General features: G+C 45.0%; 1 protein-coding gene across 1 annotated transcript in view; it reads left to right on the forward strand.

Annotated features, from left to right (window-relative positions):
* The window catches only part of dnah3 (dynein axonemal heavy chain 3), a 174,413-nt gene that overhangs the window by 1,887 nt on the left and 159,248 nt on the right, over positions 1 to 13,278 (forward strand). The window contains exons 2-3 of the mRNA XM_078418267.1: positions 7,130 to 7,199; positions 11,813 to 11,914. Of these exons, the coding sequence (XP_078274393.1) occupies positions 7,185 to 7,199; positions 11,813 to 11,914 (117 nt within the window). The 5' untranslated portion in view covers positions 7,130 to 7,184. The remainder of the gene's footprint in view (positions 1 to 7,129; positions 7,200 to 11,812; positions 11,915 to 13,278) is intronic.

Here is a 13,278-nt window from a genome sequence, read left to right on the forward strand (position 1 = left end):
TGTAGCTACTTAACCTAATTAATTGTAATATATTGCACTGAATACATGATGAACATCCACACAATTTTACCTTACAATTTGTAATTTAGGGGATATAAATGAATACTGTAGATCAGGGGGTATGGGGAGAAGGCAGGAACGGGGTACTGATTGGGAATGATCAGCCATGATCACATTGAATGGCGGTGCTGGCTCGAAGGGCCGAATGGCCTTCTCCTGCACCTATTTTCTATTGTCTATTGTCTATTGTTATGTAAAATTAAGATATGGATGCTGTGCAGACTCCCAAACTCCCATATAACCAAACTCCCATATGAGAAACTATGTAATGCGGAAGTTCCATTTAGGCTTCACAGAGACATAAAATGAATAGCTAGCCAAACCAGCAGCATATCAGATTATAGTATTATTCCATCAATTATAATTTCACAATGCATTATGAAAACACGATCGAAAGTATTTTTTGATTTTTTTTCCCCAAATCTCAAATAGAGTACTTTTCTCATATTGTACCAAGAGATTCAGATTTCTACACTCCTTCTCTGATATTCAGTAGCCTGTTTGCAGTTTAGCATTTTTAAAGTTATTTCGAGCTCAGTAGGACAGTGACTTAGTAGTGGCAGACAAATGACACCCTTAGCATAGTAAAATCATTTTTCTCGGTATTAGTATTAATATATTATTGCCACTTGCATCGTGATACGGTGGAAATCTTTGTGTGTTATCCAGTGAAATCATAAGTAATAATTATAATAATAATGCATTGTAGTGAGTCCACAACGAGCGTCTTTGTTCAAAGTCTTTATTCGAAGGTATTTGCAAACACACTGCAGCTTTTGGACACACACTACTTAACTAGGTATTATAATCTAATCTCATCTTTCCAGCTGGTCGTCAGACACAACTATATCCCGTGCTCCCGCATCTCGTGACTCGTTAGCCCAACCGAGGGTTCGAGACCCCCCCGCTAATCCGTATGTCCCTACATGACCCCCCCCCCAGAACCTTCGAAACCGTACCTCACGGGTGCCCGGACCTCCCTCCCGGAACGCGTACGGAGGGGGGAACCCGATACCGCCAATGTGATGGGAGACGGGGAGGCCGTCGCCGCCGGAGGCGATGGAGGGGCCATGGAAGTGGAGGGCGTAGGCGACGGAGAGCGCTTGATCGGGAACGGGGGCCCGGGCCCAACCATAGGTGGCGGGGGGCTGAGGGGTGGCAAACAAGGCGCCGCTGGTGGCACCAGGGGGCGGCCATAGGCCGGCCCCTGCGCGGCGGCTGGGCCACCGATACAGGGAGGTCCTGGTCCAAATGGGCTGGCTTGAGCCGGGATATGGAAACGAGTTCCTGCCGATTACCCACCTGTAAGGTAAAAGTGACAGCCCCTTTCTTAAGTACCTGAAACGGGCCCTGATAAACCGGCTGAAGAGGGGGGCGGTGGGAATCTTTCCGCAGGAACACGAAATCACAGTCCCGCAAGTCCGACGGGACGTGGACCGCCGCGCTTCCGTGCCAGGAGGTCGGGACTGGAGCCAGAGAACCTACCCGTGCCCGGAGGGAACCCAACACCGACGTAACGGGTGGTGGCAAAGCGGGGGCGGAAGGGAGGATGTCACCTGGTACCCGCAGGGGCGAACCGTAGACGAGCTCGTCCGAGGATGTGCCTAGCTCGGCCTTCGGGGCCGTACGAATGCCGAGGAGGACCCAAGGCAGCTGGTCAGCCCAATCGTGGCCGGTCAGTCGGGCACAGAGGGACGCCTTAAGCTGCCGATGGAAGCGCTCAACCATCCCGTTGGATTGGGGATGATAGGCGGTGGTCTGCTGTAAGCGAGACCCATACAACTGTGCCAGCGCGGCCCAGAGGGACGAGGTGAACTGGGCTCCCCGATCTGTGGTGATGATAGCCGGGACGCCGAAACGGGCCACCCAATGCAACGCCAGGGCCCGTGCACAGGAGGCCGCCGAGGTGTCCGACAATAGGAACGCCTCCGGCCAACGTGTAAACCGATCCACCACCGTCAGGAGATGAGTATAACCCCTGGAATAAGGCAATGGACCCACCAAATCCACGTGGATGTGGAAAAACGGACTGGGGGAACCTCGAAACTCTGGTATGGGGGCTGGACATGGCGATGAACTTTGGAGGTTTGGCACGGAATACAGGCCCGTGCCCAGGCCGCCACCTGCTTCCGCAGGCCGTGCCAGACAAACCGGACGGCCACCATGGCCGAAGTCGCCCTGATGGACGGATGTGCCAGGCCGTGAATGGCCTCAAAAACATTACGCCACAGGGCGGCAGGCACCACCGGGCGAGGGCGTGAAAGGGAAACGTCACACCACAACTTGGTACCTGTGGGGCCATACGCCACCTGCTCCAAACGCAGTCCCGAGGCTGTGGAGCCGTACACCTCGGCCGTTTTTTCCAGGCGCTGAGCCTCCGCTAGCTCCTGGAAATCCACCAGTCCGCCTACCACAGCAACGGAGGGAATGGCCGGCCGGGACAGGGCATCAGCAACAGTATTAAGCCTACCCGCAATATGACGGACATCGGTGGTAAACTCCGAAATTAGGGTGAGGTGCCGCTGCTGGCGAGCCGACCACGGATCAGAAACCTTAGCAAAAGCGAATGTCAGAGGTTTGTGATCCGTGTAGGCCACAAAAGAGCGGCCTTCCAAAAAATAACGGAAGTGGCGGACTGCTAAATAGAGGACCAGGAGCTCCCTATCAAACGCACTATATTTGAGCTCGGCTCGCGAGAGCTGCTGGCTGAAAAACGCCAGGGGCTGCCATTGACCTTCGTCCTGCTGCTCCAAAACCCCACCCACCGCCACGTCTGAGGCGTCCACCATCAGCGCCGTGGGGGCGGAGGAGCGCGGGTGCACCAGCATGGTGGCGTTGGCGAGGGCCTGTTTGACCGCGACAAAAGCCGTCTCTGCAGATGCGGACCATACCAACTCTGCGGGGTTACCCGCGAGGCATAGAAAAAGGGGGCGCATGACCCGAGCTGCTGCAGGCACGAACCGGTGATAAAAGTTCACCATGCCTACGAATTCCTGCAATCCCTTGATGGTAGTGGGACGTGGAAAAGAGCGGACCGCCTCCACCTTAGCTGGCAAAGGGGTGGCTCCGGCCGATGTAACCCGGTGACCCAAAAAATCTACCGCCGACAGGCCGAATTGGCATTTGTCCGGGTGCAGAATCAGGCCGTGGTCCTGCAACCTCTGGAATATAGTGCGGAGGTGGACTAAGTGCTCCTGGACCGAATGGCTGGCAATCAAAATGTCATCGAGATAAATAAACACGAACGGCAAACCTCGACCCACACGGTCCATGAGACGCTGAAATGCCTGAGCTGCGTTTTTAAGGCCGAAAGGCATGCGCAACCACTCAATCCGAACGGAGTAATGGTCGCCGTCTTTGGGATGTCCGGCGGATGGACCGGGATCTGATGATAACCCCGCATCAGATCGATCTTTGAAAAAATTGTAGCCCCCTCCAGGCTAGCTGAGAAGTCCTGTATGTGCGGAATCGGGTAGCGGTCCGGCCGTGTTGCCGCGTTAAGTCGTCGGAAATCCCCACATGGTCTCCACCCCCCAGATGCTTTGGAAACCATATGCAAGGGGGAGGCCCATGGACTACTTGAAGGCCGAACAATTCCCAGCCTCTCCAAGTTCAAGAACTCCTCTCGAGCCATGGCCAGCTTGTCGGGTGGGAGGCGCCGTGCCCGGGCAAAAACCGGCTGGCCCTCGGTCGGGATGAAATGCACCACCCCATGCTTCTCGGAAGGTGCATCGAACCGCTGAACGAGGAGCTGCGGGAACTCCGCTAGGACCGCATCGAACTGACCGGGGGCCGTGGTGATGGCCTGGATCGCTGAACTGGGTGTTGCGGCGCTTGGAGGAGCCGCAGGCCCCGTACTTCGGCCGAGGGCTGCAGGCCGCTACCGTGGACGTCTACGACCAACGAAAACGCCCATAGGAAGTCCGCACCCAAAATGGCCTGACCCACATCCGCCACGATGAAATTCCAACGGTAGGTCCTAGACCCAAAGGACAGGGACATAGTCCTCTTATCGTAAGTGCGGATGGCGCTACCGTTCACTGCAATAAGGGGCGGCCCCTTCCCCCCCGCTTGAACTTCACAGCCGTAGGGGGGCACAATACTCACCACCGCTCCCGTATCCACCAGAAACACGATTGACCCGGGTGTGCCGCTCCCTGACGAGCACGTCGGCTTTCTCGGCGAACGTTTCCGGGTCGTCGAACGAGATGTCGACCAACATCAGCCTGACGTCCTGGGGTAGCTTCTCTCGAAATGCCGCCTCGAACATCATGCACGGCTGATGGTCGCCCACCAAGGTCAGCATTTCCGTCATCAACTCGGACGGCAGCCGCTGCCCCAGCGCTGGTAGATGGAGCAGCCTCAGAGCCCGCTGGTTCTGGCTCCAGCCGAATTTCTTCTGTAGGAGCCTCTTGATCTCCACGTACTGCTCCGTTTGGGGTGGACTGGTCAGATACTGACTGACCCTCGCCGCCACCTCCGCCTGCAGACAGCTCACGAGGTGGTGGAACTTCTCCAGTTTGTTATCCACCTTTTTAATGTGGAACTGTGATTCCGCCTGTACGAACCACAGGTGCGGCTGATGGGCCCAGAACGGCGGTAGGTGCACCTCGCCCGCGCTCGCTCCCACCTGCGACATTCTGCGTGTTTTCTTCGCGTTCGGGTCACCAATGTAGTGAGTCCACAACGAGCGTCTTTGTTCAAAGTCTTTATTCGAAGGTATTTGCAAACAGACTGCAGCTTTTGGACACACACTACTTAACTAGGTATTATAATCTAATCTCATCTTTCCAGCTGGTCGTCAGACACAACTATATCCCGTGCTCCCGCATCTCATGACTCGTTAGCCCAACCGAGGGTTCGAGACCCCCCCGCTAATCCGTATGTCCCTACAGCATTACATTTATATAGCGCTTTTCAAACACTCAAAGACGCTTTACAGGGATTTCTAGAACATAGAGAAGTGAATAAATAGATAAATAAGTAAACGAACAGAGAAAGGAGACAGAAGGTGAGGTGACCTTCAGTGGTTGAAGGCAGTGCTGAAGAGGTGAGACTTCAGTGATGTTTTGAATGTGGTGAGTGTGGAGGAGTCTCTGACGGTTTGAGGTAGTGAGTTCCATAGGGTGGGAGCAGCAATGGAGAAAGCCCTGTCCCCCCAGGATCCGAGTTTGGTCCGGATGTGGGGGGATAGGAGATTGGCAGTAGCAGAGCGGAGGGTGCAGGTGGGAGTGTGCCTGTGGAGGAGGTCGGTCAGGTAGGATGGGGCCAGGTTATGGAGGGCTTTGTAGGTCATGAGGAGGATTTTGTACTGGATTCTCTGGGGGATGGGGAGCCAGTGGAGTTTGTAAAGGACGGGGGTGATATGGTCACGGATCGGGGTGTGGGTGAGCAGACGGGCAGCGGAGTTTTGAATGTATTGAAGTTTACTGATGATTTTTGAGGGTGCGCCATAGAGGAGGCTGTTGCAGTAGTCCAGACGGGAGGTGATGAAGGCGTGGATGAGGGTTTCTGCAGCTGTGAAGGAGAGGGATGGACAGAGACGGGCAATGTTTTTGAGGTGGAAGAAGGCTGTCTTTGTGATGTGTTTGATGCGTTTGTCGAAGGAGAGGGTTTGATCAAAGATGATTCCAAAGTATAATCAAGTATAATCAAGCCACACACAAGTACAACAGGGAAAAATACAAGCGTGCAGAATGCAGTATTATAGCATTATAGTGTTACAGATGTTGCAAAAAAGTGCAAGTCGGAAGATGGTGTCTACTCCCTTAACTTATAGAGGGGGAGGGGGGAGTAGGAGAGGAGTGGAGTAGGGGAGAGTGCTGCACCAATGCAGGAGAGGTTTGGGCCCAATGGGTCCACTGGGTCTAGTCATAAATAAATGACATGGTTGAAAGAGTAATTTAAAAATATATATATTTTTAAATGTTGGCCTTACCAGTGATGCTCCAATCTCAATAAAACTCCGACTTCACAGTTTTAATTAAGTGTATTTAACCTGAAATGAAGTTTACATTTACTGATAACATTTTTGTATTTCTCCATTTGAAGAGATACCCACATATCTCCAGCTTTTCCTAACAATTAGAGATCTTCAAGGGTTCAGTTTGGTAGGTTTTCCCTGCAATATCTCCAATGCTTTAAAGCGCCTTTTAGAGTCTTCTTGGGATAATCAAAATGATGTGATTGTGGTCAGAAAAAGATTATTTTTTATTTTCGCTTCCTTCACATCTATTTAAAATTTAAAAACAGCACGTCGGTTTATATTAATGATGCACGAGAGAACTAGTGTTCATTATTATTATTATTATTATTATTATTATTATTATTATTATTATTATTATTATTATTATTATTATTATTATTATTATTATTATTATTATTATTATTATTATTATTATTATTATTATTATTATTATTATTATTATTATTATTATTATTATTATTGTAAGAAAATAACTGCAGATGCTGGTACAAATGAAGGTATTTATGATTGTTAATAATAATTAACAAGGCACGCGTGTCCAAAATACAATATTGTGCATATGCTCCCTCAGCTATCTGACTGAAAAATGCAGTCAACACATAATAAAAATAATATTATTATTATGTGTTGACTGCATTTTTCAGTCAGATAGCTGAGGGAGCATATGCACAATATTGTATTTTGGACACGCGTGCCTTTCATTGAAGTAAACTTCTCAGAACAAGGACTGGGTTGGTGTCTATCACTTTCTTGTGAGATCCCCGGGTACCTAGCAACAAGAACGCGGTAGCTCACAGCAACAGTGTTGCCGGATGTCATACAACTGGAAGTCAATACAGACGGGAGAGTGGACTGTAACTTTATGAAGCGCGCAAAAGTACTGTAAATTTAGGCAGTTGGTTGGGTCAAAGAAGAGAATCTGACAATGACATTTTGGCAAATGGAAAGTTTATTGAAAGGGGCACCTGGGAAAAGTTGCGTGCCAGGTTAAGAAAGGTCACATCGTCGTCACTGAGCCCGCTGTCTGTGACGGTACACAACTAGACTGTTCTAACTAGAGGCTTTATTGACGACTTTTCTCAGGGGCCGAGAGAAGCTGTGAACGAAAACGTTGTATCTTCACTTACAACTATCAAAAATGGAAGATGAAGAGGTACAATCTCAAAACCACTTGTGCGCGTTTTTCGGCTCTTTGCATGTGTGTTCAGCTGCAATTTTTTTTCTTCTTTTGCTCACTGAGGTTTGTATCTCCTTGAGTGAAATACAGCTTCAGTAGTTCTAATTCTAATGGGAGCTGGTGGAATCTGGAGCGAAAAACAAAGTGCTGGCAGAACTTAGTGGGTCGAGCAGCATCTGTGGGAAAGAAAGCAATTGTCCACGAGTAGAGGCGAGACCCCATATCAGAATGATATTGATTTTTAATGCCATATATAAAATGTAATTTATCTTCATTCCAAAATTTAAGAAAACAAAATGCGAGGTTTGCTGGTGTTTTGTTTTGGAGGGTGGAGGGGGTTAATTACTTGAAAATTGAGAATTAAATGTTCCTTGTTTGTAAGCTTTCCAAGAAGAATATGAGATGCTTTTCTCCCACTTTGTGAGTGGCCCCACTATGGTAATAGAGGAGACAGGACAGAAAGGTCAGTATGGGAAGGGGATTGTTCCTCACCTGCTGAATACTTCTAGAATTCCTGTTTTTAATGTCATGTTCTGCTGTGTATGTACTTATTTGTACATTGATGGTAAAAACATATTAACTGATAAAGTCAGATCAGCACCCGGAGCAAATATCAAGTATTTCATCCTGTTCTCTGTTTGTAAGAAATGTTGAATGCTTATTCAAGCTTCCACCAGCTGTAACTGAAAACATCTTTTGTTACAGTTCGATGTCTTGTATTTTCTCAGAAGCAATATTTCTTGATTATGGATGAAATGTATTTGAAACTTAGTGCCATGTTCCCTTTATTATTCTTTCCATATATCATGTCATCACACATAAATATAATGATGATGCAATGTCTGCAGGATTTGTAGCACAAAATATAAATCTGATCTCCTGGGTGTCAATATAAATTAGCTTTAAAAAACAGAAATGAACTTGGAATTGATTTGCTCTGGATTTATGCTAGAGTGTAAATGAGGAAAAAAAAATTGTGAGGAAAAATATTTTTCAGCGAAACAATATATCACTCTAATGTGCATGCCCTGATGACATTCGTGAGAAGCATATGTGAAGTTGGGTGTGTGTGCTTCATGTATTCAATAATAGTTAGCCAGTGTTACTTCCATGTTTACTAACAGCTTTGCTATTTAAAGGAGCCTTGCATTTATTAAGGAGAGGCATACTTCAGTTTCCCTGAGTTGAGTCAGTCTGTACAATTCCAATGGCAGGTGGAGCAAGAGTTCCTGGTGTTGTTTTGGAAGTTCAAGAGTTGTGTGCATTATCATAATTACAAAAGGAGGCAATAGATTATCTAGGTAAACTCTCTAACTTCAGTGAACAGATAATTTTGTGAATTATTGCACCCTGGACCAGGCTGCATTGTTGAGGGAAATTTAATCGCTTGAGAAGGGCTTAATGGTAAATACTTGTAGTTGCACTATTTCCAAAGTTTCCATCCCTGTTTTCCATCAATTTCTTACAATCACAACTCATTTCTTCCAATGTACTGCTGCTGCAACCATAGTTAACACCTATTACAGTTTCCTTGCGTGTATCTATGCCATTTTAATATACTATTGACGTGCACCATATCATAAACCTTTACTCTATTGACATGCACCATTCCTCCTTACAAGGAAAGTCAAAGTTCAAAACCAGGGAAAACACAAAGTGCTGCATCACTTCTCAGCGGGTCAGGCAGCATCTCAGGAGAACATGGATAGGTGATGTTTCAGGTCGGGACCCTTTTCCAACATCTGCGGTTCCTTGTGTCTACTGAAAGCCAGGCAATCAGTATCCACAAAACTACTGACCTCATTAGAAACAGCAGATGAACTTTGCTGCCATTCAAATGTTACCACAATCTCTTGCTAAGTTCCTGCCTTCATGCGGCAGGCAAGAGAAGGAAGAGGAGTCAGTCCCGGACACACAGTCACCTGATCTTACTCTTGCAGGAACGTTATCAGAAATCAACAAAGAAGACAGATTAGAGTGTTATTTAGATCTGCATTAGGAGAGTTGGCAAATAACATTGTGTAAATACAAAGGGATAAGGTGTGCAGGAGCTAACTTGCCCACGAATACATGCCTGGTAAGGACAAGTCTGTAGAAAAAAGGTTGACAGGTGTATACCACAAAGTGCTCAGCTCACTGTGTGCAACCTCTCTAGCACGCCGTCTGGTGTCAAATATTATGGATAGGTCTGGCACCAACCTCCAATTCTGTACTTTCACACCAACCTCCAATTCTGTACTTTCACACAGCAAGGAAAAGATAAGATAACTTTATGATCGCTGAAGGTTATCAACATCACGTCTGACTTTCAGATAATATGAAGCTTGGATCGGGGCTTCCTCATTCTCTGCATGCAGATCTACATCACTTAATCAATAAATTGCACACTACGTGTGCTATTTAAAGATTATGTAACACTTAGCTGAATTGGTAGAAAGTCTTTCTGTTTTGAAATCTTTCAAAAGGCTATTGACTAGCAGTGGTATGGCTACATTCATTTCATCTGTACACTGAATCAGATAGGAGAGGTGTGCAATTTGGAGATTATGTAATACAGCTGATTTGATAGAAATTTGTTTTGAACAGTGGAGTTCTGCGGGGATCAGTTTGGGATATATATAAATGACTTGGATGTAATCGTAGATGGGTTTGTATAGTAAGTTTGCCATTTACACCAAGATTGCTGGGGCCATGGACTGTGATGAAGGCTGTCAAAGTACACAGCAGGAGAAAGATCAGCTACAGAAATGGGCTGAGAAATGGCAGATGTAGTTTAATCCGAGCAAGTGTGAGATGTTACTCAATGGGAGGCCAAATGTGAGGGGAAAATATACAATTAATGCATGACCTGCAACAGCATTGGTGAACAGAGGGAGTTCAAGATTTCAAGATCAATTAATTGTCACATGTACCAATTAAGATACAGTGAAATTTGAGTGATCTTGGGGTCCAAACCATAGCTCCCTGAAAATGGCAACACAAGTAGATAGAGTGGTAAAGACATAGGATCTGCTTGCCTTCATCAGTCGGAGCATAGAGTATAAGAGTCAAGATGTCATGGTGCAGCTCTTAAGCCACATTTGGAATATTGTGTGCAGTACTGGTTGACCCATTGCAGGTAGGATGTGAAGGCTTTGGAAAGGGTGCAGAGGAGGTTTATCAGAATGTTGCCTGGATTAGTCAGAACCTTTTTCCCAGAATGGAAAAATCAAATACTAGAGGGCAGAGGTTTAAGGTGAGAGGAGCAAAGTTTAAAGATGATGCGTGAGTCAACTTTTTTTTTCCACAGAACATGGTGAGTACATGGACGCTGTACCCAGGGTTGATGGTGGAGGCAGATACGATAGTGCCATTTAAGAGGCTTTAGGATAGATACATGAAAATATAGGGAATGGAGGGAAATGGATTATGTGCAGGTAGATAAGGGATAGTTTTGGATCATGTTGGGCATAGACATTGTGGGCCAAAGGGCCTGTCCCTGTGCTGTACTTCGAATCTTCATGCATACAATACAAAGGAATGTGAAGCTTGCTATTGCCTCACTGAGAAAACTTTATGCATTCCTGACATTTAGAAAACATCACTTGTTCAAATCAGCAGCTGGGGGAGCTTGGATTAATTTGGAACAGAAAGTATGTTCACATGTATCTTCAGAGGAACCATAGCCAATGGAAGTATCTTAAACTGCAGGAAATTAAGGAGGAAGTGGGTTATGTGAATTAAAAAAAAGAAAAGAGAGGGGAGATGTCAGCAAATGACCCATCAGCTGCAGCAATTTGCAGGGGAACTCTTTTGTTTTGGGCTATCTTTGGTTGAAGATGCTGCCTTGTATATGTGCAGGGTGTCAGAAAGATTGAGGTGCAACAAACAGGGGAAAGAGTAACAAGTAACTCTCAAAATGCTCAATAGGAGAGACATGGAAGTGTGAATCATGAGCCCAAGGAAAGTTAGTACATTGAAAATCACTTTATTTAGAAACAATTATTCTGATTTGTTATTCAGTTTTTTATTCAGTATTTTATTCAGTTAACAATTGAGACATTGTTAACATGTGTTTTCTGTGGTTCAAGCTTAAAACAACTGAGTGGTCACTAAGCCTTGGCTTCCAGCACCTCCCAGCAATCCACTGAAGGTAGTGACCAAAGGCTTAAAAAAATACAGAACTTCATTTTTCTGCATCTGAGCTTGATGGCAACTAGGAAATGATCTTCCTGCTTGAAAAACGGTCCAAATAAGTTAATTTCATTGCAGACTTGGGGATGGCAATTTCTAAGATCTTCCTTGTGTTTATTTTCTAGGAAATCTAAGTTCTATTTTAAACAAAAATGTATAAGAAAACACTAATTTATCATCAAACTGGACTAGATTAATGTAAAAAAAAAACAATTAACATGCAGGGCCAAGTTTCATGAGACAGTTTAATACCTTCATGTTTAGTCACTGTAGTTGTAAGCATTTAGAACTGCAAAAAATAAAGGAGCTGATATTTTTGTATAACAAAACTTTTATTAACTCTTAAATATAGTTTTATTAGGTTAGATTTATTTGTGAAAATCTTGAGAAGCAAATAATGCTGTTGTTGACTTCAGTCACAGGATTATCCGATACTTCCCAGTAGTTATACAAGAGGGTTGCCTGGTTTACCGCCTATGCCTCCTGATTGCTGTTCTGAAACTTCAGATTTATATAAGGTAAAATAATTTTTGTAGTGAGAGAAAAAGAATTAAGATATTGGATACAATATTGTCAGAGGAAAAGATAGTTGAGTAAATTTTCACTCGATACGGAGGTTTTAATAAGTAGTGTTTAAAGCTTAATTTCTAAATATCAATGTAAAAATGGGCATTTGAATGCGTCATTAACATGCTACTGCAGGTGCACACTGGGGGAACCCAGCAATGTTTACAGGATAGACTTTGGTGTGTGTGTGTATCTGTATATGGGTGTGTGTTTATCTTCAGTGTAAACCAAAATCTGCAGTTCCTTCTCGCACATAATGGTTTCAGGATGTCTGATTATTTATTAAAGTTCCCCAGTGTTCCACAGTGATCACTTTCCACCCGCTACTTTTCCCTTCTTTTGCCACATAGAACGGAGGAGATAAGACTTTTATTTGCCTTCCATCACAGTGAGGGTGTGCCTGTAGGAATCACTGTGATGGTTGTCTGTGTTAAACTTGTTTGGTTGTGTGTCTTGTGCTCTTTATTGTTTGTGACTGCGACACAATTTTGTTCAAATTCACTTTGAATGACAATAAAAGCAATTTGATTTGAATTTGATTTGATTTTTGAATTTTCTGATTATTTTCCGGAGTCTTGGAAGAATAATCACTTTTAATGTTGGATACTTCAACTTTTCACAACTTTTTTATAGAGGCAATCAAACAGTGGTTAATGTACTAAAATTATATCTTTCAGAGCCTGAACAATAAACAATTCAGTGGTTTTCCAAAAGACACCTTGTTCGGTGGTGATGTAGAACCCTGTGTGTTAGTCTGTGAAACAAAATGATAAGATCAGGACAATATATGGAGTCACAAATCATATTTTATAGTCAGCCAGGTAAAAGGCAACGAAAATATACCTTTACTGTGAGCCTATAGGATTGGCAGAGCAATTATTCTGTTTGAGCTACATAAAAGGAGCCATCAAAGAAGGATGGTCTAAGGTGCATTTGTTTAATCGTGTATCGTGGAATGAATACATCAATTCCAATTTATTTGAGTTCTTTGAAGAAGCAGCTGTGGATAAAAGGGAACAGGTGGATGTATTTCACTTGGATCTCCAGTAGAAATATGATAATGTGCTTGCGTCAAAGGTTCTTGCGGAGAATAAAAGATTAATCTGTAGAAAGTAATCTATTGGCATGGTTGGAAGATTAATGGGCACATGGGAAAAAGAGACAGTGCATAAATTAATTTGTATTAGTTTAGTTTTGCGGTACAGTGTGGAAACAGGCCCTTCGGCCCTCCGGGTCCACGCCGACCAGCGAATCCCACACATTAACATTATCCTACACACTAGTGACATTTTTTACATTTACCAAGCCAATTTAC

The sequence above is a fragment of the Rhinoraja longicauda genome, chromosome 21 (genome assembly GCF_053455715.1).
Source record: "Rhinoraja longicauda isolate Sanriku21f chromosome 21, sRhiLon1.1, whole genome shotgun sequence".
Classification (NCBI taxonomy): Eukaryota; Metazoa; Chordata; class Chondrichthyes; order Rajiformes; family Arhynchobatidae; genus Rhinoraja; species Rhinoraja longicauda.